Genomic DNA, 25,828 nt, shown 5'->3' with positions numbered 1-25,828 from the left:
CATTCATATTATTAAGATACTGATCTGGAAAACACATTTCAGGGTTGAAAATCCATCGCAGCGAACAACAACTTTTTTTAAATTCACATCCTTTCAGGCCATTCTTTCCTTCACTGTTGGTAATAATGGAGTTTCACTATTGTTAGAGAGGGACACAGGGACTTTGTACTTCTTAGTTTAGAATATTTCAGGAATCACATAATTGATCAAATCTGCCTCTCTGCGCTCTCCTCTCGGTTGATAATGAACACAGAAAGGCTGCGTGAGCCTCATGTTGAGAGTTTGCCGTCTGCCTCATTAATTGGTGAAAAACCAGAAGAAAGTAGCAGCCAATTACGGTCTGCGTTTCAGAAGCACCTGCAGTTAGGCGTTTCTGAGAGAAATGCATTAGTGTAAGGGGTCCTTGACCTCTCCACCATCCGTCAACCCTGAGACTGTCCCCTCAGGACCCCAGACAGGAAAGGTCATTTGTTCCCTTTGGCTGTGACCTCTTCGCAAACCGTGTGAATTATGTTGCAGCGTCATCGCTGTCCAGTGTGCGCGTTTTACCTCGAACGGTACAAAATCTGAAGGCAGTTTCTCAAGCATGTCATTTGCCAGTCGACCCACGATGGCCTCTCGGGTCTCTCCGCCCCCGCTGGAGCTGTCCTTCGGCTGGATGCTCAGAATGGTGTCCAGGACGTCTTTAGCCAGTTTGCTCTGGTAGGTGATGTCTGCGTTGGGGTGGAGGCCGAACACCTCGGGGGTGTCGTATGTGGGGAGACCCTGGAGGAGATCGAATGAAAAAAAGAGTTGTGTTCCTCAGAGCTTAAATGCACCAAGGATGAAAGTGTACACATGTAAATACACGTTCTAAAAATAATTTAGAAAACGGTTTAAAAAATGCAAAATCTTCATCAGCAATATCCACAAGCCTATAAAAACGGCCGATAAATGGAAAACGCTCTCTTCCAGCATCTCTCTTGCATTTTAAAGAGCAATCATCATTTTAGATGTTTATCAGTTCATAAACACACAAATAAAGTGTTGTGTACCAGCTACAGCCGTCATCTGGCATCCAACATCATTTCCATTCAACACAAAACATAAGAGATGTACACTAAACAGCTAGTGGGCCATTTCATCTTCCCCACATAACACAAACATGCCTCTCCAGCATGCTTTTGGGTTCATTCGCTAATGGCGATAAGCTTATTGCGTGTAAGAAACGTAACAATGCTGCGGCGCCAAGGACTGAGAGAATTCTCCTGGAGTGAGTTGAACCAAAAACATCCATCTCAATCAGCTCAGACAAAATAAAGATCAGCCTCGCTGTGCCTCCAGCTGTATTATAGCTCTCACGAGGACACGGCCGCTGTACGTGACTCGCTGCCTTGAATGTGAAGAAGAATAAGTCCAGCGAGAGGCTGCTCACGTTCCTCTCGGCACTGGGAGACTATTAAGAGCTACTGTGGTGATGTGACTTTGATTGAACGGTTTTATTTGGGAAGATATATCACCTTAATTGAAAAATAACAGGTGGAATAAAGGTGGAAACACAAGAGCAGTGAATGGGTTCGCCGCAAAAAGTGCTGCTTACCACATCTGTGTTGTTTCCTTCAAGTCAACTTGTGTTGTCCCAAAATAAACATAAAATGAAACATAGTAAGGCAGCAATATGGGAAGTGTATTAAAAAGACAATTCACTTATTGCTTTCCTCACTATTGTAAACAGGGGGCACAGGACCCAAGCACCATTATGTTGATCAACCTTTCCTTTGGTACACTAGGTCAGGGATTTTCAAACTCTATGATGCCTCGGACCCCGTCTCTACTTGTCTCTCAACAGGTAGTGGTCTGGCTTTCGTTGAAACTAGCAACTTTGTATTAGCACCTATTGTATTATTGCTCCTGTATGACTGTATTGCTCCCTGAACTCTCTGTAAGTCGCTTTGAATTAAAACGTCTGTTAAATAACTAAATGTAAATACGAGGAACCTTTTGTGAGCGGTTTCCTTTCAAAAATACATATGCATCTATAAACTTTTACATACAAAGATCCACATAAACCTTGTCAGATGAATAATAAATGTGATGTTATAAAGACCAAATAATTCCAAACTGACAGTAAATAGTTGGCTACACTTGTTGGATGAACCCTGAAGAGAAACCGATTCAATTCAAATTTGTACCGTAGCAACTAACACGGAAAAACTGAGAGTGGAAAAAACTATGCAAGTACTTGAAATGAAACCATAATAATAATGTTCAGTAAAAATAGCCTTTTTTCTGAACATTTCTGGGGACCCCTTGCAACCTTCTGAAGGCCCCCTGGGGATTCCCAGACCCCAGTTTGAGAACCCCCAAACTAGGTGAACATGAGCATAGTGGTTTTGCCACCTGACATGTATACAGCCCATAATAGCTAAAGCTATAGCTAAACCTTTCATATATAATTATCTCCCAAGCATTAGTGGAGAAAGGGCTGAATTTGGTCATTTAAGTTAAAATGATGGCAACTGTGTTTTAGTAGCCAACTTTGTCTGACATATACCGTATATATACATCGCCTTTCTGTCCATGTCATTGATTTTTATCATCAGCGAGTTTGAATGAGAGGGAATGGGCTTAAAATAAGTACTTAATGTCCTTACATTTACAGCATTTTTAAGCCTGTAGCTATAGTGTCTGGTCACTTGAACAGAGCCAATGCATCATGCAAATCCCTGTTGTCTAATTTATGCTTTTGAGGAAATGGAGAGCCTTCGTTACAACACTATTAATATGGACGCAGTGACATCGTTTTAGTATTTGGTCAAGTTTACAATGCAGTGACTGCATTCATTCTGAGTATTGGGTCATTTTGAGGCAAATTCAACACTGCTGTGAAACAGACCTGCCAACACTCCACAGTGTTAATCCGCCAACACTTTGTCCCATGTCAATATCATACCTCTGTCATCGAGAAGAGACCCATCTGACTGAGCAGTGCAAACTCAAATGTTTTTCACATCTCACCTGAATGTACTGAAGGTACTGCTCCAGGCTTGTGCATCTGGGAACGCTGTAGCCCTTGTAGAAATGGAAATCAGGGCTGAACATGTTCTCGTTGAACCACACCTTCGCAAACGTGTTCAAGAGGCGTTTGTCGTAGTCATCTGTCACTCTACCTCCATATTGGATCTCGCCGATCATGTACCGCACGGTGTTCCAGGACACACCCTGTAAAAGATGCTCATTCAAATGAACATGCCAGGTGGCAAGTCTATTTGGAAATATTTTGCATAGATGCCTGAGAGAGTTGACAGTAACAAATCTCAGTTAACACATCTGCTTGTCGGGCTTGAAAAATCAGTCCCGAAAAGAAATTTGACTAGAATTGATAGGAAAATTAAAATACGTTGAGTGATACAGTAGAGTATGTTTTGCTCACCTTCTTGATATCCATGTCATCCAGGTGATTCTGGACAAACTGAATGGTTGCATTAAAATCCGCCTGGTTAAACTCATATGGGATGTTCCAGCCCAAAGGTCCATACTTTCTCCTCTCCTGAACTGTAGAATGAAGGAATGCCACACCGTACAGCATTGGCCTCCACTGGACCATGTTACTCACATCCAAAAGATCCTGACTGATACCTGCAAGATACGATCCAGCGTTATCGTTTTTTTGATCTTGGAAGAATGAGGCCATTTAAAAATCATCTTTAAGCTTGGAGCTTTTCGATTTCAGTAGTTCCTTTATTGTCTCAAATAAATCAATAGCCTGACATATTGGCACAATCTTTCATCTTAAATAGGAAGAATCCACAAAGGCAGGTCTACAGTATATGGAAACCTGACAGCCGAACAAAGACTAAATATCAGGAGAGACTAAGCTCACCGCCGTAAGTCCTTTTAAGTCCCGCTTTCAGTCCCTGTGGAGGCTCGTTGGTGAATTTGATGGACATCTGCAGCAGTGTGATAGGAAAGTGTCTGTGGACCTCAGTGGTTATCCACAATCTGAAGCTGTTGTGAACGTTGTCCGTCTCTGTGATGGTGTCCATGAGCTCGTCCATGAAATCCAGACCCAAATGACAGTTCTGAAGTAAAGCCCAGCCACCCTAAGACAACACAAAAGAGCATGTTAGCCCATCAACGGGATGTCCTGTCTTTCCAAATGTCTATGTCATGCATTCTGACTTCTTTACACTGTTGAACGTGCTGGCTTTCAATTCAATTTGATTTATATAGCGCTTTTCACAATGTGCATTGTTCCGAAGCAGCTTTACACTACACAGCGTTTTATATAAGAAGTTAAATGATTCTAGTAAATAATATCTAATAAGGCTAGTCTCCCGGTCAGTTATTTAACATATTGGCTTTCTCATGCTTAACATGATCAACTTTTTAAAAACGAGTTTGACGTATTCTCATTACACTCCCCAGCACTCCAACTTGCTTTGGAAAGTTTTTTTTATAAGTCTTGATCCCGGTTTCGTAACTGCAGGCGGCAAGTCAAACAGAGTCATATGTCTGTGTTTTGTTGGCAATTGGCGTATACGTGCATAATGTAAAAAACACGAAGGGAAAATGCGAAGATGTTTCGTGTGCTCGTGCTGTAGTTCCGTTCCCCCTGCCTGCCTCCAGCAGTTTATCTTTTTCCAGAAATAATCGTACAGCTGTATCTGTCTTTTATAAATGTGATCAAACTAAATACTCTTCGAAGATAAGACGCATGCAGTACTACTGTATAGGTACTCAAGATTAATATGAGCTTTGCAGAAACTGTGTGTTAGTCCATCTTTAAGGGTTTAAGGCTTTACGGTGATAAAAATAAATCGAGATTAGCTCATTGAGACCTGTGTTTTTGTGTGAATTAACCTACATTAGCCATGGTGTTTTGCAGAAGCTTGCGTGCGTGAACTTCCTGTCCCTGTCCCATGGAAACGTAACGGGCCTCTATTTTTTGTCGCTTGCCCAGAGCGATTATTGAGTCTGTCGGGTCGGAACCCATGGACAGGAAGCAGATAAGAGGCGTGCGGGGGTCCGACTCCTCCCAGGTCTTCTCCAGGTCCAGTATGACCCCCTCTGCATACCTCTCCCCCATCGACTCCATTATGTACTTCCGTGCCTTCATTTACAGAAAGAAAAGCATGTGATAAAAAGCTATGCAAACCCAGACGATCAATATATCTTACACTCATAAACAAAAGTTTGTCTATATTTGTCTGTTCTAGACATGCATATTTCTAGTGTAGGATTATTTTACTTAAGGATAGATTGGGAAAGCCTGTTCTCACAGTTCAAATATGGTAGGGGACATAGAAAACGATGTAGTAAACCTAACTGTTATAATAAACACTTTATTCTTCTAACTCATATGCCGTACCTGAGCGATGGTTCTATCTGGACACCAGGACCGAATGAGGAGCAGTCGTCTGAAGCAGTCCAGAGCTTGATCATATGCGTTTGGTATCGGCTCTTCCTCTGGGGCCTCTCGATCAAACCAGCTCTTCCACGGTTTCTCATGACGCCCAATCTGTTAACACACACATGCACACAATAGTGAGTGAATCTGGTAATTGTTTGGATATTTGACATATTTAACAATACTTCAATTCCAACGTCTTGCATCGTCTCATCATATCATCAAGTGTGTTTGTACTGCATGTGTGTTGTGTAACAAGTGAAGACCAAAATGTGATTAAAAACCTAAACGTGACTATATAATTAAAGGTCCAGTGTATGACATTTAGCGACATCTAGTGGTGAGGTTGTATATTGCAAATATCGGCTCACTGCACCCCTCCCTCTTAAAGCACTATGGTGTCATCACGTTTTAGCTTCTTTGCCGAAGGAGATAACACATTTACAAAATGCTCCTTAGAGCAGTTTGTCCATTTAGGGCTACTGTAGAAACAACATGGCGACTTCCATGTAAGGAGACCCGCGGTGTATGTAGATAGAAAAAGCTCATTCTAAGGTAATAAAAACATAACTCTTCATTATGTAATTTCTTTATACACCTCTGAACACAAAGTTATGTATATAACACTGCATTGCTGTCAATAGATCCTTTAAGAAATAACACACTGAACCATTAAAATAATTGGTGACCAATTAGAACAAAAAATAAATTTGATCTATATGATGATAAAACATGACAGACATATGTCATTCGATGTATGTTGATTTTCAGTTGTTGCGTTGCCCCAGAAATTGATAATTAAACAAAGGCATTTAATCCAGTTTCTTTCAGCCAGGAATAATTGATCTAAAGTTTGCCAAAGTGAGATTTGATGAGGAACGAGAGCTCGAAGTGATACGGGGTGTGTTTTACTATATCTGACCCGTGCACCCCTTTCAGACATACCTGATCCAGAATATCAGAGAACTGCCAGAGTTTGCTCAGCTCCACCAGGTTGAGCCACGTTATATCCAGGATCCACTTGGCAGGTTTAGGTGGGCAGGCCTTCAGGTCCAGAGAGGCTCCACCTGAGCGACATCAAGATTACAGATCAAATACAATGCTTTCTGTCCTGTTCTTATTACGAGAACAAGATGCTGATTTATGGAGTGAATAGAATATGGGGATTACATGGATTTTGCTTAAAAAAGCTTTCTTGCTGCAGGCTGCATTTGTCCATTCATCGTGGATGTTGACCTGCCCAATATGGCGGACGTGCTGACGTATTGCGTTAATAAGAAACTGGCAACTATTTACTCCATCTGAGTCCTAACAAACATCTTTACTTAATGTTTTACTCTGTGTGTACCAAAGGTGCACTATAACCTCTCCCATTTTACAAATAAATGATCTTTAGAAAAGCATTCCTAGCTGGAACAGCATAGAGGGACAAAATGTCTCTTGCAAGAGTGCATTAGAGAGCAGAATGGTTTTAACTGACGTGTGGTGACAGCACTGAGAGTCAAATCGACCTTCTGGGTAATGGGCCACTTGTCTGACCGCAGGGCTACCTGATCCCTCTGTGATTAAATTTCGGCTCTGATGCTTTTACGAAGCGGAAGCACATGACACAGCGTGATAATCACGTAGCAGTTCATGGCTCTGTGGTCTCATGAAGGACACCCCGTGAACAACACATACAGATCACAAATTGCGAAGAGCCATTAAATATGATTTTGGAAGGCATGTTACCTAGAAAAACAAGTGTGTGCGGAAAATATCCAAAAGCAACGTCACAGTCTGTTCTTTCCTTGATTTTTTACTATACATTTGAGTTTAAATTGTGTTGGAAGAGCACTCGAGTTGATCTATTATTGTAGATCACTCTGAAATTAGGTTAAATGACGTTATGTTTAGCTACAACGAAAAGTTTGCAGGGCCTACAACAGGGCTCACAAGTGTCTTCTCTAGAGTTATAAAAAGATCCCATCAATGATTTAAACCGCACAGCAGTTGTAGCAAAAGCACCTTTTTATTTACCATGCTGTTAATGTCACACAAAACGTATTGGAACTGGAAAAATCATTAATTTTCTTATCAAAGTGTTGACTTCTCTTTCTGGTGCTGTGGCATTTCTGCGCTGTGTCAAGATGTAAGCGTGTCTCTGATGAGATCGGTCACAAACATAATCCCGGTGTCTAAACTGTTGCGTCTTATTAACTTACCGTCATGCTTTATGTGTAACGCAAAGTGTTGTATTCTACCTCTTTCAGTTTATCTTTTCTGTAAAGCTGCTGTTATTTTTGTATAAAGCGCAATGTAAATAAAATGGTATCCTGAACTACGAAATATCTACTTGCATTTACATTTAGTCATTTAGCAGAGGCTTTTATCCAAAGCGACTTACAAATGAGGTAAACAATAGAAGCAATTGTAGGACAAAAAAACACACTGCGTGTGTACAGTAACAAACTGTTCTCATATAGCCTACCACAGTATACAAAGACATTTATATAAGTTACTTCTAAGCAACAAAAAGACAAAAGCATGCACATCGATATAAAGGTGGCACACCAAAGCTAAACAAAATATGAATTTATTAATAAATATTTGATCTTTTGGAGCTTTGGTGTGCCAACTTGATATACTATTCTTTACTTCTTAGCAACAAAAAAGTGTTATAGATAAAAGCCCTGAACATGAACTCTTCATTTATGAGTGCATTAACAGCTGTAGACACTTGGCCCAGATGTGTCCCTGCTGTTCAGCCCTGCTTCACTAACAGATGGCTGTTTAACCTCGATCTGTACACCGTTAGTACAACATAAACTCATTCAATACAATTTATTGTTCATTGTTTTTGTGTGATATTTGTTATAGACAATCACAATACATGGAGGACAGATACTGTACGGAGTGAAAAAACGCAGGACTGAATTGGGTCTTTTGGGTTAGTGTCACATGTATATTCCTTCATCATTTACTGTATTCATCCTCATGTCATTCTAAACCTGTATGACTTTCTTTCTTCTGCAGAACGCGCAAAAATATCATTTGAAGAATGTTGGTGATCAAACAACGTTGGACCCCAGAACACAAAACCACCAAGATAATATTTATTTTTATTTTTGTCTGTCATCATTTACTCGCCTTTCGACTTGACCAAATCTGTATCAATGTCTCTATTCCAAATATCTCTCTCTGTGTTCATCAGAACAATGCTTATAACCAGACAGACCACCATAGTAGGAACAAATACAATGGTAGTCAAAGGGCCCCAGAACTGTTTGCTGTCTTACATTCTTCAAAATGTCTTCATTCGTCTTCAACAGAACAAAAGAAATGATTGAGATCAAGAGATGATTCCTAATATGGGAGTCAATGGGTTCGGTTTATTTATAAGCATTGTTATAGATATATTTCTCTGTGTGTATACAGAAATGTATTCAGATTTGGAACAACGCGAAAGGTGAGTAAATGATGACCGAATTTTCATTTTTGGGTGAAGCATCCCTTTAAAATGCAGTAAAATCAAGCAGCAAGTCACATAGACTCATGTCTAAATACTTACAAGCTTGGCAGACCAAATTCTCAGAGGGGGAAAAGACTCAGAAAAAGAGAGAGAGAGTGTGATGCAGACCGACATGAGGAAGGCCGGCTGTCGTCTGACCTTTAATGAGGGTCAGGAACTCCTCGTGTTTGACTCTGTTGCTCTGCATGTCGATCTTGAGCGTGAGCAGCAGGGTGAACAGGAACTTGTGTTCCTCGTACAGTCCTCTGGCAGCGTACTTGTGCACCTCGAAGGTCATGTACTCGATGATGTTGGGGATCCGCTTGCTCGTAATTGGACTCTTTATAGACCTTAAACCCAGAGAAAAATGAGACCTTAGGTTACATGCGATTTACCGATATAATAAGCTGCTGAAAGGGCGTACAGGTTCAACAGAACATTTTTTCATGAATTACAATAATACATTGTTATGGCTCATTAAATGTCATTTTTTAGGTGTCAATAGAGTTGTACTTGGCCAAGGACAGGTCGAACAAGCGCAGGAACTGACGGAGGGACGTCTGATACATCACATTCACCATGCTCATCTCCGTTATCAGGAAGTACAAGATGCTGCCTCTCGTCGCAACTGAAGAAGTAGCCACATTTGACAGTAAGTGCAGTTATTCTGACAATTCATATCTTTTTCACATTGCACTGTCATACTCCAGTCAGAACTTTGCAAAAGAAGCGCTAAAGGTTTCAAGTTCTGAGCTCTCACCAGGTCTGTACTCCTCCCGTGCCGCATTGATCTGGATCTCTGTCTCTGCAGCGATCTGAAGTTTCTGTGTCACCTCCTCGGCAGTTTGTTTGGTGTTTCCCAGCACGGTGATGAGACTCTCGTCATCCACCAGCGATCCCTGCGTGCTGGTGAGCCTGAAGAGCAGATTATCCTCCAGCTCCTTCATCTTCCGTTTATTGGCCGTCACGTCCTCAAGCAGGTCAGTGCGTTCCTTCTCTAGTTCCTGCCGATTCATTCAGATCAAACTGTCATGTACCATCACGCATAAAAACATTACTCCGATATCTGCGCTAGATGTTGGCAACCTTGTATGATAAATGACAATGATTACTTTACCATTTATAATTCTATATTGCAGGTCCCTGCAACGTAACTTTTAAAGTAAGGTCCGGTCAATATACTGTGGTGGAAAGGTCTTAACTAGAAGACACAAACCTCACGTTGAATTCTTAACAGCAATTTACTTTCCATTTCCAGTTTCTATACTAAATTCTCTGGCAAATGTACTTTAAATGTTCTTAAAGTGATAGTTCACCCCGAAACAATATTCGGTCATCGTTTACTCACCTTCAAGTTGTTCCATATCTAAATTAATGTGGTTTTTTACTGATGAACAGAGAATGATATTTGGCTTGCAACCAAACAGTTATTGGACCCCATTCACTACCATAGTAGAAAAAATACTTTTCAACACAAAATATATTTTGACGAATGTTGGACAGCAAACAGTTCCGGGGCACTTTTGACTACTATTGTCATTTTTCCTACTATGGTAGTCAATGGGGTCCAAGAACTGTTTGCTTTCAAGCATTCGTCCAAATATATTTCTCTGTGTTCAGCCAAACAAAGACATGTATACAGGTTTGCAACAACTAGAGTGTGTAGTTCATTTTTGGGGGAACCGTCCCTTTAAACGCATAACTATACAGCACAGTTTAGTTTATAATACACGAACAAGAATAAAGATAAAATATATAAAGGGGTCAATTCACAGCATGTGGACTCCTTAGGAAAGATGTGACATAGGTAAATCACGATTGACAGTTTAATGTTCAGTCGTGAACATGAGCTGAATGCCACTTTCATTTTCCCTACCCGAGAATCAAAAAGGGCATTCGAAGCCTCTGAAATGAGGCCAATGGTTTTCCAATGACTGTATATGGCTCTTTCTTCGGTGGAACACAAAAGAAGACAATTTGAGAAATGTCTCATCCAATGGAAGCCTGTCAACTTTGTTTTGTTACCAACATTCTTCATAGTTCATCATATCTTGTTGTGTTCTGCAGAAGAAAGAAAGTCTCAGAGGTTTGGAATGACAAGTGAACGGCGAAATGAAAGAAATTTCCTTTTTGACGGTGACGATGCCCTGTTGCATAAAGCACAATGGAAATAGATTTGGATTTAGACGATGGTGTCAACATACAATGGACCAGTATATCACTGGACCAGAAAGAGAACCGAGAATTGTGAAATTCAGCAGTATAAAAGTTTGAGATTCAAGCTCTCTGTCCAGTGACCAAGAATTGCCCCGGACACGGTCTCCCTCTCGCCCGCTCTGACACAAAAACATGCCTCTGGGATGTGTTCAGAGCTGTAGGGATCTTGATGAGGAGGTAAAACATGCTGTGCCTATATAAAGCGTGTCACTAAATGTCATCATTCAGTCTACTAAACCATTGAAGATGGGTAACATTAGGGGTAGCATTACCAGCTATAAAATATATACTGTAGGTCTATGTAGTCTTCAACACGTGTGTTCTGGGTTACACCGTAGCATTTTTCTAAATATCTTTTTTCTGTTCGACCATAAAACGTGACACAGAGAGCCTCGGAACGACATGAGGGAGAATTTTCGTTTTTGGGTAACAATCCCTTTAATAGATAAACATAATAAAAATGTGTGTCTTTTTGATGCAGTTTATATCTCACTTCTGGCTTACTTAACTCCACCCTCTGAATACTAAGGGGGTCATACTGTACCTGTTTCTCCGTGAGAATAACTCTGCCCAGCAGCTGATCCTCCAGACCCCTCATGGTAACGGTGAAGTCGATGATGGATGTCCGTGCGCTGATCTCAGGAGTGTACGCTGGGTTGGGCAGCTTGGTGGTCACGTAGAGACGAAAGCCCTTCATCACGTCCACCTCCTTATCTCCCACTTTTACCTGATCGCAATGAAAATAAAAATGACAGTTCGATCGTTCATTTATCCTTAAACACCAGAGGCGCTCTATAAATCAATGTTTTTAAGCATGACCGATTTTCGCAAGAACTTTGGTGAGAAGTGTTGGACCTCTCTAGCATTAAAGGTGTTTATGAAGATGTTAAATAGCATGTTGGTTATCTCAGCGATGAGTCCGTAATGTTATTTCTGTGCCAATTAAAGGAAACGGACCCCACAGGGCTGCGGTTTGACAGATGAAGCCACGTCAACATCACGGCTATAAAAACGTGTGATCAGATGTTCGCACATTTGTATTAATAGATCCGGCTAGTTAAACCTGTCAAAAGCAGAGCGCTCTCTGTTTCTCGCTATTTTTTTCTTGAACGTGTGAAGCAGCTGGATTTTTGATAATGAGATGAAAGACACCCGAGAAGTCACGACTGTCACTTTAAATCCTGTCCTGCACTAGGAGGTGACAGCTCGACAGACTCGAGTCTGGTTATTTTCAATAAGTAGTGCACTTTGTGAGCTTCTTTTGTCACACGTGTGAGCGGCTATGCTACAGATGCTTTTTTGGTATAAACATTGTGTCAAAGACCTGCTCAGACAGAACTCTAGCCTGTGCATTTCTGTCTATAAATAGCTTTCCCTGTTTTCCAGTGTGTTCAAGGACACGACGTTGAATACAACTGCAATCTGTCGAAAAAAAAGCTTCTTACTTTTTTAAAAGAACCATGTTTTTTTTTAATCAAAAATATAATCAGAGTGTTCAATGAAAGGTCCTCTTTTCAAGGGAATCGTGTTATCAGCTGGTTTATAAATGAGAACGTTTGACGGTAAAATGAAGAAAAAAATCTGAAGGATACACCTGGGCGCCTTTCTGAACGGCCTCATTTTTGTAGTACCGTATGTGGATCAAGATTCCCAAGATCCAGAAAGAGTTCTTAGACTGGAAATCATGTGAAGTATCCGTGTGGAGTATGCTAAGTGTTTAGCAAGTACAGTATGTTTTCTTCGATGGTGAATAATACACAAATCATTTCTTTTAAGGAGGTCTAGAGCCTCATTGTGATCACAATGACGGATTTACTACTGCATTTTACACCAGGAACCTTCCAGCACACTGTACCTTATGTGTGGAGCCAGTCTTGATGAAGTTCTTCTCCAGCACATTGTCCAGGGCAGGGTCCAATTCTTCCCCAACATCTTCTATCAGCAGCGGCCGTCCTAATGATAAACTGTCCTCTAGATGGTTTCTGAAGTACTTGTGGTTTAGTGACGTGATCTGTGAAAACATCGAAGCCTCATTACTGACCCAGCTCAAGTTCTGCTGCTGGAGAAAGCTGTTATCTCTGGAGCCTCTGAAGAGGCGTCTGACCTCTCGAAGCGTGAACGCAAGCTTTGCATATCTTATGGACTCCATTCCCAAGAATACGAGTCAGATTTGTGTGTGCAAGAGAAAAAGTTTCAAATCTGTGGAGGCCCTGTGCATTGTATGAAGCGGTAGCAAAAGCCGAACTAACTATATTTTCCAGCGATGGGCTACAGTGATGAAGGGCAAAAACAAGCTTTGCCATTGCTTTAAATATGACACCGTATCAAGTCTTATAGACAAGTGAGTAGAAGTTATAATCTAACATGCTCTTTTGAATATAGAAATAAGTTTGTTTGTAAACTGCATTTATTTAAAGTTTGCTTTTGGATTTAGTGTGAATGCATCGGTTTACAGATCATCATTGTATATAGAGATTTATGATGTTCGGCTCAAAAATGTGTGTAAATATAAAAACTCGATGTAGTGAACTAGGTTCTGTTCGTTTGTATTGAAACTACAACAATTCTGACTGTAGTTTAAATGATGTAGATTTCAGTTTTCATTGATTTAAACGTGTATTTGTTTTACGGGATAGTTTACCCCAAAAAAACAAGACAATTCTGTCATCATTTACTCGCCCTCAAGTTGTTTCAAGCCTGTTAACATTTCTTTGTTATGCTGAACACACAAGAAGATGTTTTGAGGAATGCTGGAAACCAAACAGTTCATTGACTTCCATAGTAGGGACATAAACGACTATGGAAGTCAAAAGTGTCCCAGAACTGTTTGGCTAGAAACACGGTTCCAGATATTTCTTTGTGTTCAGCAAAACAACGAAATTTAAACAGAACTTGAGGGCGAGTAAATGATGACAATTTTCATTTCTGGGTGAACTATCCCTTTACGTTTGTCAAATAATATTCCAGGCTGTATTCGATCCCATTTTAGTATACAGAGATGCTTTTGATGGATTTAGTTAACAATAATAATCCTGTGTGATGACACCAGTATAAACGTCATTCTTCAGAGATGTTCACCTGAAGCTCATTCTTGGACTCTCTGTTCTTGATCCACATCTTTCCTTGTGTCTGGGGATCGATCAGCAAGGGGAATCTGGCAGCCTTTGTCACAATGATCCCGTTCTGGATGGACAGGTCATCGTTGGGCAGCCCCTGTAAGTTCCATTCACTTACTGTAGGAGCGTCTATCAGCATCTCAGTGAGGTTCAGATTGGTCCTGAAAGGAATCTGGCGGGACTTCATCTCTCTCTGCCAGTCGCTGAGGAGGAGGTTGCGAAACTCTTGGTTAAAGGGCCCAGAGTAGGAGAGGAAGGCAGTGGCCAGCAGCACATCTCCTGAAATGTAAAATTAGAGAAATCCGTCAAGAAAATGCCAAGCGGCAAAATAATATCTAGCCGTGGCTGGTGCTGTGCAGTTCATGTGTTCTGAAGGGTTCTTAGCTCAATTCAATGCAGTTGCTAGGTGGATGCTTTGGAGTTGTCAGAAGCGTCAATCCAAAGTGACTTTACTTGAAAGACGTTTTTTATTGGATTATGAGCATGTGTTGGTTTTCCCTCATTTAAATACATTATCTAATACAAGTGATCTATAGGGATGTCACCATTCTCACCGTACTGTTCTCACGATACGATTTATTCACAATTAGTTTGGACCAATTAGAAATGAACAACTGCCCCTTTATTATTTCTCAAATGCTGCTCGTGTCTTTTTGTCAAATAACAAAACTAAACTGCGATTTTAAATCAAATTCCAAATCAAAAAAGTAATAATACACAAATCTCTTTAATATAAACAAACTGAGTCGGTGCTTCTCTCAGATTCTTTTACATTTAAGAAATATCAGCATATCCACGTTTTCCACGTCTTGAATCGTCACATATTATAATCGGTTTTCAACTGGCTCACAGTGAATCATTACACCCCTAGTGATCTGTGTTGGTACACGCCGATTTAGTTCATTTCTTTTCGGCATCGTACAGTATATTTGTTGTTTGTACCAACGGTGTCCCACACTATAAAACAATTCCGTACAAAAATGAATTTTCTGTAAGCTGGAAACACAGAACTATACCGTACATTAAGTGTTCCTATAAAATGACAGGATATAAGGATGTATGAAATCGTTTTCCCTGTTTTTCTTCCCTGTGTTGTTCTGTTATTTATACATAAAACAATACATCAAATCTGTAATAAAGCTTCAATCCAAAGTGACTTGTAAAATTACCTTTCTGAATCCTGTTACGTGAAGCCAGAATGAACACATGGCATTGGATTTGCTAGCACACACTAAAGATTCCTTACAGTATGTCCCTGAAGTCCCTGTGATACTCTGACTGTATCTCAGATATTTTGAACATCCCTAGATGTAGCTCAAGTCCTTCACTCCCTGTCACATCCGCCAGACAAATATCACACATACAAGTTATCATATAGGCTTGCAAAACAAAACAAAAAGCTAAGTTTCAATATCACAGCTTCATTTCGTGTCTTTTCTGCAAAGCTTCACTTTTTGGTGACCTACTTTTTGGCGACATACACTTTTCTGGGGCTGAAAACCGATCACTGACAACGAAGTCAGCCAAATCATGTTAACCGCCTGAAGGTTTAATGTCAAACACACCAACTAGACGTTTGGTCTGAGCAGCGAACTCTTTGCCGAGTTGAGTCCATCGCTCCTTCTCTCCTGCCAGGCCACTGATCAGACCGGAGGCGGTCTGCATCTTGTGTCGACAGCGCTCCGCATCCTCCAGCAGTGTCTATGAGACAAACAACAGAGAGGATTTACTCATACATGTTTCGGCTTGTATTTGTGAAATAAGTCATGTAAACTAATAAAAGGAATGTTGTTTTTGATCAAATAGTTCATTTAAACCTTTGTTTTGAATATATGATTTCATTCACAGTAAAAGTTGTTTATTTTAACAACTTTTACTTTATGAAAGGTGTCATATGTCACAAATTCATGTTTTTCTGTGTCTTTGGTGTTATAAGTTACCCATGCATGTATTAGACATGTTAAATCGCAAAAATTTAAGTGTCATTACTGTCATAGGCTTGCAGTATTCGACCAATCACTACGCACTGGTTAACTGGCCAATCATAGCACACCTCGCTTATCCGAGGCTCGAGCTTTTGTAAAAAATCTGCACGTTTCAGAGAGGCGGGGCAAAGAACAGATCCACATGCACGGTATGTGGAAAATACTGCGTTTTTCAAACCTAAATCGTGTGTACACATTGAATAACATCTAAAACAAACGATAATATTCGTTTTAGCCGTGTCATATGACCCCTTTAAATCATCAGTAAGGCTATTTTTAGGAAACTATTTCTCTCCTTTTTTATTTTAAGCTTAAAACCCTCGGTCCTCCTTATAACTGCATCGAAAAGACTGAGCTCTACAAGTCTTTCAAATGTATTGTATTGTCTTGTATTGTATATTTTTTCTAACTTTGAACACAAGACAGATTTTCAGTTATGGTTGGCCTATTTTTTATGCTTTCGTGGAAAACTGTGAATTGTACCAAAGATAAAAACCGCATCATGCATCAGATGTAGCGATGACCACACTGTTTAGCAATGGTCAATCCCTGCATTAGGGAAAGTAAGGACAGTTTAAAGTCAATTGGGATGTTTATTCAACCGTTGCTACGTCAGCATCCGTTCTCTAAGGTACGATCAGGGCTGACGTACATCAACATGAACCTCAGAGTTAATCACACAATTATAAAGTCATTCAGGAAATGTTAGGAAGGCTCATTATATATTGTGAAATGGAACATTGGTGTTTACTGTGACCAATTTCTAAAGCCGGTCTCAATTTTGCAGGAGCACATCGAGTACAGACTGCATGATTCATCCGCAAGATGGTTTTAGCTTTATAAATCTGCTGATTACATTCAATTTATGCGAATATGCAAATGAGCGACTTGGTATTTACTCTACGCACTAATTACAGCTGATACACCATTTCTCAGCAGAATTGGATAGATAAACAGATTGAGGTTCATTTTCTTTGGGTCACAGGGGGATCAAATAATGAATGAGAGTTCTGTCAGTGATTTACATAGAAAATTATCGACTTTGAGGGCTTTCATTTAGTTTTACTCATCGAAATAGAGTTGAACCAGATGCATCGTGTTGATTTGATACCTGTTTCTCCATCATGGCTTTTTCATACTCAGCCCGAACTACGTCCAGCTCCGCCTGTTTGGCATCCAGTTCAGATTGAGCTTTCTGGAGGTCTGCATTAGCTATGGCCAGCTTGTTCTCCTGCACTGCTAGGTTAGCCTGAGGGTGATGAAGAAAACAAGATATAGATACTGTGAAAACGCCAATTGATAAAAGGTTGGAAGGGCAAAAATATCTCAGTTGAACTAATATTCTGGGTTGGACTTAGTTGAGACAACGTGTTATATTAAGCCTGTAAAAAAATGAATAAATGAAGACTACAATGTCTCGTATGCTTGCCAAAATGCAGATTGTTCAAAAATAAAGGCGATTGCGTGTTCATTTATCTTCTTTTTTTATGTGATGTGATGTTATTTTTTATAGTGCTGTAGTATATATATTCATAAAAAAAGTCAACAAGCACCTAATGATGTGACAACGAATGCTTAATGGACACAATTGAAAAGATAAAAGTGACTGCCAAAAGAATAAATGTGAATGACATATGGTATCAATACATTAAATCTAGGTCTGTTCCCTGTGAAGATATCTTAATAGCACAGCCAAAAGAGCCATGGGGCAAAAAATAAAAACAGAAGTTTGATCTCTCACCTTCAAAGGAAGCACTTCTTTATTGATGGAGAAGAAAGCAGCCATTGCTTTGGTCCAGGAGCACAGCCCTGCAACATTTCCACACACCCTCTTGGCTGTTTCAATGTTGTAGTCAGCCATGTCAAAATATGGAGACAGGAGCTCCACCACCTCCTCGTTTATGGTGTCTTTGGGAAATTGCTGCAGAGAAAACACAGGCACACAAGAGTGAAATGAAATTAAAATATTGTAGCCATATATTATAATCAAAGGAAACCAACAGCCTTAAAATATTGTGCGTAAGAAACGGAATATATAAATAAATGTGTTAATAACCATAAAAAACGATTTGTTTTGTGAACCCGTCAAATGCGACTCAAGCTTTTGCAAATTTCCTTTGGAAGCTTTTTCAGATGTTCCACATATAATGGAAAAAAATACTAAATTAATTTGTGAAAAAAGTAAAATTACAGAAATAGTCAGCGAATTTACAAGAAAAACAGGGACAAGATGTAATTTTACAGGTGGGAAATAATTTTACGGTTTATTTCTATTCCCAGCTGTCAGAAAATTTCCGTTATTTTACAGGATTTTTTCTTTACAGTGTTGCTGCGGACGTATCCGGCTATGAGGTCATCAAGGTCTGAACCTCTGTAAAATATTAAGATTCAAAAATCAAATCTGTTTCTATACAAAATCGACATATTAGAATAAGTGCATTTATAGTTTAGACATTTTGGTAGACTGTCTTGAGTGTTTTATGTGTGTGGGTGCGGACATAGACAACAGAGACTAAACCAATGATCATTCATTACATTACAATAATCATTACAACATACAAACAATATTACACAGGTTGGTATTAACCATTCTCATTCAGCAATGCCGAAAATGCAATACGAGTTCAATGAAGACAGTGTACCTGTAAACTGCCCAGGAAGTTTCCAGCAGTCATGAGTTTGAGTGACTCCTGCCAGTACGGCATGATGCAGTTTTTCTCGGGGTCGATCTTTACCGTGTTCACTTTTCTCTGGAAGAGCAGCAACACGCAGTCCATGATCCGCATGATAAGATGAGGCGGTCTGCCCAGTGTTCTCACTGTGGCGATGTCTGAAGGCTTTATGGTCTGTTTAGACACAAACAGAAAGACAAGTTCAGGTGAATTACATACTATATCGTACAGCACACAACAGCCTATAATGGGCGATCGCAAGGATTTATGAACAGAAGGACACAAACATTTAGAACAGGAAGTTGCCATTTTAGGAAATGTTAATAGAGGGCGGGGTATACATTTATAATAAAAAACGAAAAGAGAAAAAAAAGAAAAGAGGGAGGTTGAGAAATTATTCAGACCTGCTAGGATTATTTGTTCAATGATTTGTAAATCATTATTTGTTTCATGTAATTGTTGTGCTTTTAAACAACTTTTTCAAGTTCACTAAAAGCCTGCTTACAAACGTATACCTTGAATAAAGTGTGTAAATGAAATGTAAATATGCTTTCGTTGTATGAAACACAAGATTGATCTAATCACAAGTGATCAAATTAAACACAAAATGGATCTAACGGACTTTAAAACCATAGTACACGTACTAATAAAATAATGGGAATGAGTAAGTATGCACTGTGAATAATAAATGGAGAAATGAGTCGCAGGAACAATGAGATCCAAGCAGGTGGGACTCATGGGACAGTGAGCAGGTGGTTGAGGGGTATGTTTGGGTGGGTGTATGATTGAGTGGGTTATGTTTGTGTGTGGGTTTGGTTAGAAAGGGCTGCCGTCAAGACCCCTGCTCGCTAGCAGACCCCCTACAGCAGCCCTGTCATCACAATCTATTTTTAAATCCTCCTTCCTCTCCATTCTTTCCTTCTTCTTTTCCCCATTGGTTATCTTGCTTCCTCATCCCCTCTACTCTCTGCTTATTGTCTCCTTTTGTTTTATTGTTCTTGCAAATTTGTTCCACACCTGCAGCGCTGCCTCCGCCTCCTCCAGAGCAGGTTTGGCGGCTTCCAGCTTCTCCTTAGCCATGGCCTTGTCTGCAGAAATACTGTCAACAATGGCCTGGGCTTTATCTTTGACCTTCTGAACCTCAACTTTGACCATTTCAGCCGCCTGAGCCTTTACCGTCACCTCCTTCAACACCTGACGAACAAAGAATGACAGAAGGAATGAAAACCCCAACCTCCTGTTATATACAGTATGCAACATTTCACATTATAATTCTGTGTCAGTTTTTCATTTATCATCTTAAAGTGCAAGTCAACTCAAAAATGAAACTTCATCATCAGGTTGTTTCAAACCTATATACATGTAAGGATGATAGCCATTTCAGTTCAGTGACATCATCCACTACCATAGTAGGAAATCTTTTGTTGTTCTGTTGAACACAACGTGAGATATTTTGAAGAATTTAGGAAAACAAACCGTTCTGGGGCACTTTTGACTACCATTGAATTGAATGGCAATCAATGATGTCACAGAACTGAAAATTGCAAACATTCTTCCAAATATCTTTCTCTGTTCATCAGAACAAAGTCATTTATACAGATTTGAAATCACATGAGGGTGAGTGAATGATGACAGAATTTTTATTTTTGGGTGAACAGCCCCTTTAATGTTATCATGTCATAAAAAGTTAATGAGAAGCTTTAGGGAGAAATATTTTGGAAACACTCGTGTGTTCTTTGCAGTCTATACAAACATGTGAACATGTATACTTAGCATGTTTACCTTTCTACAGTATCGTATATTATGACATCGACTAAGCACATTAGGAACTAGCGATTAGTAACAGGCTAATATCCAAACTCGATTTTATATAGAAAAAATGTTTTTAACACTCAATTTCAAAGCATTATTTAAAATATTAAATATTCTGTGTTTTGATAGCGAACAATCGACATCCTGTTAAAAATCTAAACATATACATATCCACCTTTTTCTTAACGTCTCCATGGAGGGCGCCATTACCACGAGTGTATTTCTGTTTGATGCTCCGCACTTCAGTTTAGTATTTGTTACTATGTTAGAGGACATTTCTGTTAATGGTTAAAAATAAAGTTTCTCGAACACATTTTTGCGGTAAAAGGCTGCCACAACAGCCACAGAAAGCTCTGAAAACCTTATGAAAACCCTGTTAGATTGTGACTTGAGACTGGACTCAGCAGCTTCACTTTGGAATTGTGAACTGGTGATGGTTATGGCAAAGAATTTGTCCAATGTTAAGTCCAAGTTCATGGCCGTGGATATATCAAATGTGCCTGCAGGCTGGAGTTTAATGTCATCGTACCAGTAGATGTCGCTGTCCAACTTCTTATGGTAAGAAACCATTGTGTTTTTACGGTCTAGGTTAAAAACTCTATTTAGACACTGCTCTTTGACATATTGCTGTTTGAAATGACATAAAAGTATTATAACGTCGGTTTAAAAGCTAACTTGGTAATGCCAACTAATGGGATCAAGCGGCGAACTCGAAGTCTTAAGCATTAGCCCTACGCGCATACGCAAGGCATAATTTCGCACATCGCGAAAAAAGTGGATACCTGGACCGTATACTTGTGCTTTTCTTTATAAAACAATTACAATACCATTTTTTTACAATACAAAAAGTGGTTTTCCCAAACTTGTCAATGGCACTGAATAAAACACAATACCTTTATTATGAATACAGAACAGAAAAGAATGAACATCCTACCTTCAATGTTGTGATCAGAATTAAAAGATGGCCACAGGCGGAAATACATTCTTAAAATGTGTTTGTCTGCTCTAAGGGCCATCTTAACCATCTACTGGACCACAAAGTAGTAAATACACTACTGTGGAGAATGTGGGTTGGGTCAAATAGTATCTTCTGATCCTGTCTAATATGAGACCGCTCGCAGACAGAACAGATTAATGGAAAGTTATAAACACCTATAAATTTCACTGTGGTTTTCACAAGATTACACATTATACACATTGTGAGATTTTATGTGTGTCGTTGCAAGCTACGAAATCCAAGCTCTCTAGAACTGCCTTCAAGGTGCAATGTGTGATATAAAGGAGGATCTTTTTACCGAAATGCAATATAACGTACAGATCTATGTCTTCAGATGTGTACAAAAACCTTACATAATGAAGGGTTATCTACATACGCCGCGGGTCCCTTTACATGGAATTGAACATGTTGTTTCTAAAGGAGCCCTAACCGGACAAACTGTTGTACGGAGTGTGTCTCATAAATGTTATGTTCTTTGGCAAAAAAAAAAACTGAAAATGCGCCGACATCTTGTCCTAAGTCAGCCACCGTAGTGCTCCGAAAGGGAGGGGTGGAGTGAGCCGTTGGTTGGTTCTTGTAAACTGGACCTTTAAGAAATGCTGTGATGCTCTGCTTGAATCTTAAAGCTAAGACTGTGTAATATGAGCATCTTGTTTTGAAACTTAAAAAACGTTTTGTAAGTGCATCTCGAGACCCTTGCATGTAGCAGTTTGAATGGGGGAACAAAGATTGCGTGAGCGTCCCTGAATCTCCCCCTGAACTGTTGAGAAGCGAGTCTGTCTGAATTGCAGAAAATGGCACTAACAAAATATGGCTGTCACTAAGAATCAATATAAACACAATTATGGAGTTAAAAGAAGGTCAGGCCATGCATTTGTCTTCACGATCAATTAATGCTTCTCGAGTTCATTCCTCAAAAATATAAATGTATATTATAAGGGGGTGACAAATATAAAATACTTTTAAACATTCAGTTACCATATCAGCCTTCTGGTTGGCGATCTGAAGCTCTTTCTCCTTGACCTCCAGCTCTTTGCTGAGGGCAGCAACAGACTCTGAAGCTTCCTTCAGTTTCTGGAGGCCAGTGTTCATCCTAATCAAATCAACACAGTCGGAAAATGAACCTCTGTGACAACCAGCTCCAGACTCCATAAACAGCATTTAACAACATCTGTCTTGACCTGTCTGCTAGCGTCTGAACCTCTGAGTGCTTCTCTTTGTAGATGGTCTTGTAGTCGTGGATGAAGGACAGGTAAGATTTGGGCGTGACATGAGTGGAGCGACGATACCTCTGGAAATAGTCGGCACACTTTTCCGCCACACCGTCCTGAAATGAGCCCATGCACTGAACCATCTCGCTCTTGACCTCGGGCGTGCAGTCTATGTCATACGTGGACAGGAAGTGTTCAGACACTGAGGAGAAACAAACAAAGAGTATTCACATGTAATCCAGAAATGACGGTGATAACATTCATTTATCAGTAACCGCTCATTGCCGTGATGATTTTTCCATTTTTCTTTCAATATGTTTGTTTAAATTATCGCTCCCAGTTTGACTGTCGGCGACATTAAGCCTCTTGTTTGTCCTAACAGAGCTTAGACGCAATCAATTTAAATTGTTTGAGGAACATTTTGTGCCTTGCTTGAATTGCTTGTTTATCTGTCAATGTTGAACTGTACAAGCACAAATGCTTTTTTGAATGCACAATTTACATGGGAAGACCTGGGATGAATGAAATGAATCTTGGACGAATAAATGGGGTTGACCAGGAGGTCAAGGTTCGTCTAGTTAGCCTTGGTAGCTATTTCTTGTGCTGTTAGATGAGTGTCTTTTGAACTGTTTGCAGTTGGCAGCCGGATTATCCAAGGGACATTATAAAAACATGATCACAGTTCGTTTGTAAATGTAGTTGGCGGCTGTGTGAAAGAACATAGCCAAGATCTGCTTTTTATGGTGATTTGTTAGATGATGTCACGTTATTAGTCACAACTGACATAGAAACTGAAAATGTTTCGCGGCGTCACATCTCAATGTTGCATCTTATTTGGTTATTACACAAATAAAGTTTAACAAATTGACAAATGACTGTTACATCGTGTCCTAATCAAATGCGACGCTGAGATGCGACGCCGCGAGACATGATAAAAGGTATCTTTTCATGTTAATCAGAGGTTTTTTCCTAACCCGCCGCGACGAGCAACGGCTGGCACCGCATTCTAACCAAACGTGATGCGATGAGATTCCTGAGATAAGCAATTTGTCTGTCCATACCGAATGCAGAAAAGGGGCTGGTTACTTAGGACAAAACCTCTGATAAACATGAAAACGTTACCCTTTGCGTGCCGCGGCATCACATCGCGATCGGTTAGGATGCGGTGTTATAGTATGATCATTGACGACAGACTGCCCTTTATTTGGTGGAAAAAATAATATGTTATTAAGAAAATATTTGAGAATTGCACTTAAGAAGATTCTTATTAATATACTAAACTTCCTACAATTTATCTCAACAAAAGGTTCTTATATTTTCTCCTTAGAACAGTTTTGTGAATCCGGCGTTGTTTTTATGTGAATTATGGAATCTGATAGAACTGAATTGGTAGAGGTGTGGTAGTGTGTGCTGCTTGAATATGCCAGCGGGTTACAGTATGCAGGGAAATGTCTTTGCTTTACTGGACCAGCTGCATGAATATATTGTTGTAATCATGTGGTGTAAGTTCTGTATGCTGTATTCTGTGTACAGGTGTTGATATGGTCCTACAGGTTGTGATCAAAGTTTGTAACTTGTAAATGCAATCCTTCACATAATTCAAAACCTTTTCCCACGTGTGTGTATGGGGCCAGGGGCCACTGAATTTTTAATCTGGGCCTTTTTGCCGGAGCGCTCTGTCCGCCTGAAGTTGAAAACAATCAACTCGGAGCAGAAAAGGAGTTGACGTGCACCTTTTTTCCATTGTCCAATCGAACGAAGAGGCGGGCTTCTGTTGTGGTGACAGAACTTTACAGTTGCTTTGTTAACCGAACAAGGTCAGAGCAAGCACCCACTGCTTGTACCTGTTTTAAAGTTTCTGCTAATATGACGGTTGACAGCAACTAGAGAGCTTGCGCTATATTCCTTGACCCTCGGTACAGCTGTTTCCGTTGTTGCTTAGCAACAAAAAAAAAAACCGCTGCGTGTTCGGTGCGATCGGCCACTTATGCACTCAAAAAGCACCTTCCTCCACTGCCATTCAAAAGCAGGCACATTTTTTAAAAAGAGCACGTACAACGGGACTGAATAAACTATTTACTACATTACTATGACATGTGCAGAATCCATTGGCCAAATCTCTTCTAGATTAAACCGCTAAAACATGTACTGACCTGCGATCAGGGCGTCTTTAGGCCAGCGGCTAAACCAATCCATGGTGCATCCAGAAATGAGAGCAGGGAACTTCAAAGCCCGATTACGAAACTTCTCCCCGACCGGAGAGAAGCACAGGACCACGTGAAGGTTCTGCCTCACTCTGCTCATGAAATACTCATGCAGGTTTTCATTTGTGGGTGGCCGTCGTGGAAACTCCCGCTTCATGACTGGAATGAGGTCACTGAGAATCTCGTCCATCTCATCTCGAGCAAACAAATTGGACACCTGTGACACACAGAATATTTCACACCTCATTAGATTAAACCCAGATGCAGAGATTTCACTGGGAATGTCTGACAAATGCATCTAGATCTAGATATAATGACACACCGGAGGGGACAAAATGACACGTTCATGGGAGGAGAAAAAACATTTAAGCCATCAAATAAACGCAGATGAGATCTCTGATGTCTTCATTATTTCTCCAGACGTCAAATGCAAGCAAATGGAAACTTTAGCTTAAAGTGAAAATTCTTCATCATTTGATTTTGAAAAATGTCGGTAACCGAACAACGGTGGTACCCGTTCACTTGATTTTGTGGCTAGAGGCGAACTGGTACTGCGTCTGCTCACTTTTCAACATTCTTCAAAATATCCCCTTTTGTGTTTTGCAGGAGAAAGTCATTCAGGTTTGAAATGACAAAAGAGTGAGTTAATCATGACAGAATTTCCATCCATGAGTGAACTATCCCTTTAAGTCTCCCGAGATTTGTCCTGAGCAAAAGACCCAGAAGCCAGAAAGA

The 25,828-nt window shown here is 40.0% G+C and overlaps 1 protein-coding gene across 1 annotated transcript in view; it reads right to left on the bottom strand.

The window, feature by feature from the left end:
* Window positions 1-25,828, bottom strand: part of dnah5 (dynein, axonemal, heavy chain 5) — a gene marked incomplete at its 5' end in the record, with an annotated part of 67,302 nt that overhangs the window by 3,682 nt on the left and 37,792 nt on the right. The window contains 21 exons of the mRNA XM_079469030.1: window positions 550-765; window positions 2,998-3,201; window positions 3,413-3,618; window positions 3,863-4,082; window positions 4,847-5,092; window positions 5,351-5,500; window positions 6,335-6,456; window positions 9,039-9,229; window positions 9,393-9,507; window positions 9,640-9,883; window positions 11,641-11,823; window positions 12,952-13,107; window positions 14,175-14,491; window positions 15,778-15,913; window positions 17,309-17,446; window positions 17,939-18,118; window positions 18,840-19,043; window positions 19,887-20,063; window positions 22,657-22,771; window positions 22,860-23,091; window positions 25,043-25,310. Coding sequence (XP_079325156.1) covers window positions 550-765; window positions 2,998-3,201; window positions 3,413-3,618; window positions 3,863-4,082; window positions 4,847-5,092; window positions 5,351-5,500; window positions 6,335-6,456; window positions 9,039-9,229; window positions 9,393-9,507; window positions 9,640-9,883; window positions 11,641-11,823; window positions 12,952-13,107; window positions 14,175-14,491; window positions 15,778-15,913; window positions 17,309-17,446; window positions 17,939-18,118; window positions 18,840-19,043; window positions 19,887-20,063; window positions 22,657-22,771; window positions 22,860-23,091; window positions 25,043-25,310 — 4,020 coding nt within the window. The remainder of the gene's footprint in view (window positions 1-549; window positions 766-2,997; window positions 3,202-3,412; window positions 3,619-3,862; window positions 4,083-4,846; window positions 5,093-5,350; window positions 5,501-6,334; window positions 6,457-9,038; window positions 9,230-9,392; window positions 9,508-9,639; window positions 9,884-11,640; window positions 11,824-12,951; window positions 13,108-14,174; window positions 14,492-15,777; window positions 15,914-17,308; window positions 17,447-17,938; window positions 18,119-18,839; window positions 19,044-19,886; window positions 20,064-22,656; window positions 22,772-22,859; window positions 23,092-25,042; window positions 25,311-25,828) is intronic.

This window comes from Barbatula barbatula (assembly GCF_947034865.1).
Source record: "Barbatula barbatula genome assembly, chromosome: 12".
Classification (NCBI taxonomy): Eukaryota; Metazoa; Chordata; class Actinopteri; order Cypriniformes; family Nemacheilidae; genus Barbatula; species Barbatula barbatula.
Note: the sequence above shows the minus strand (reverse complement) of the source record. Positions and strands in the feature narration are given on the sequence as shown.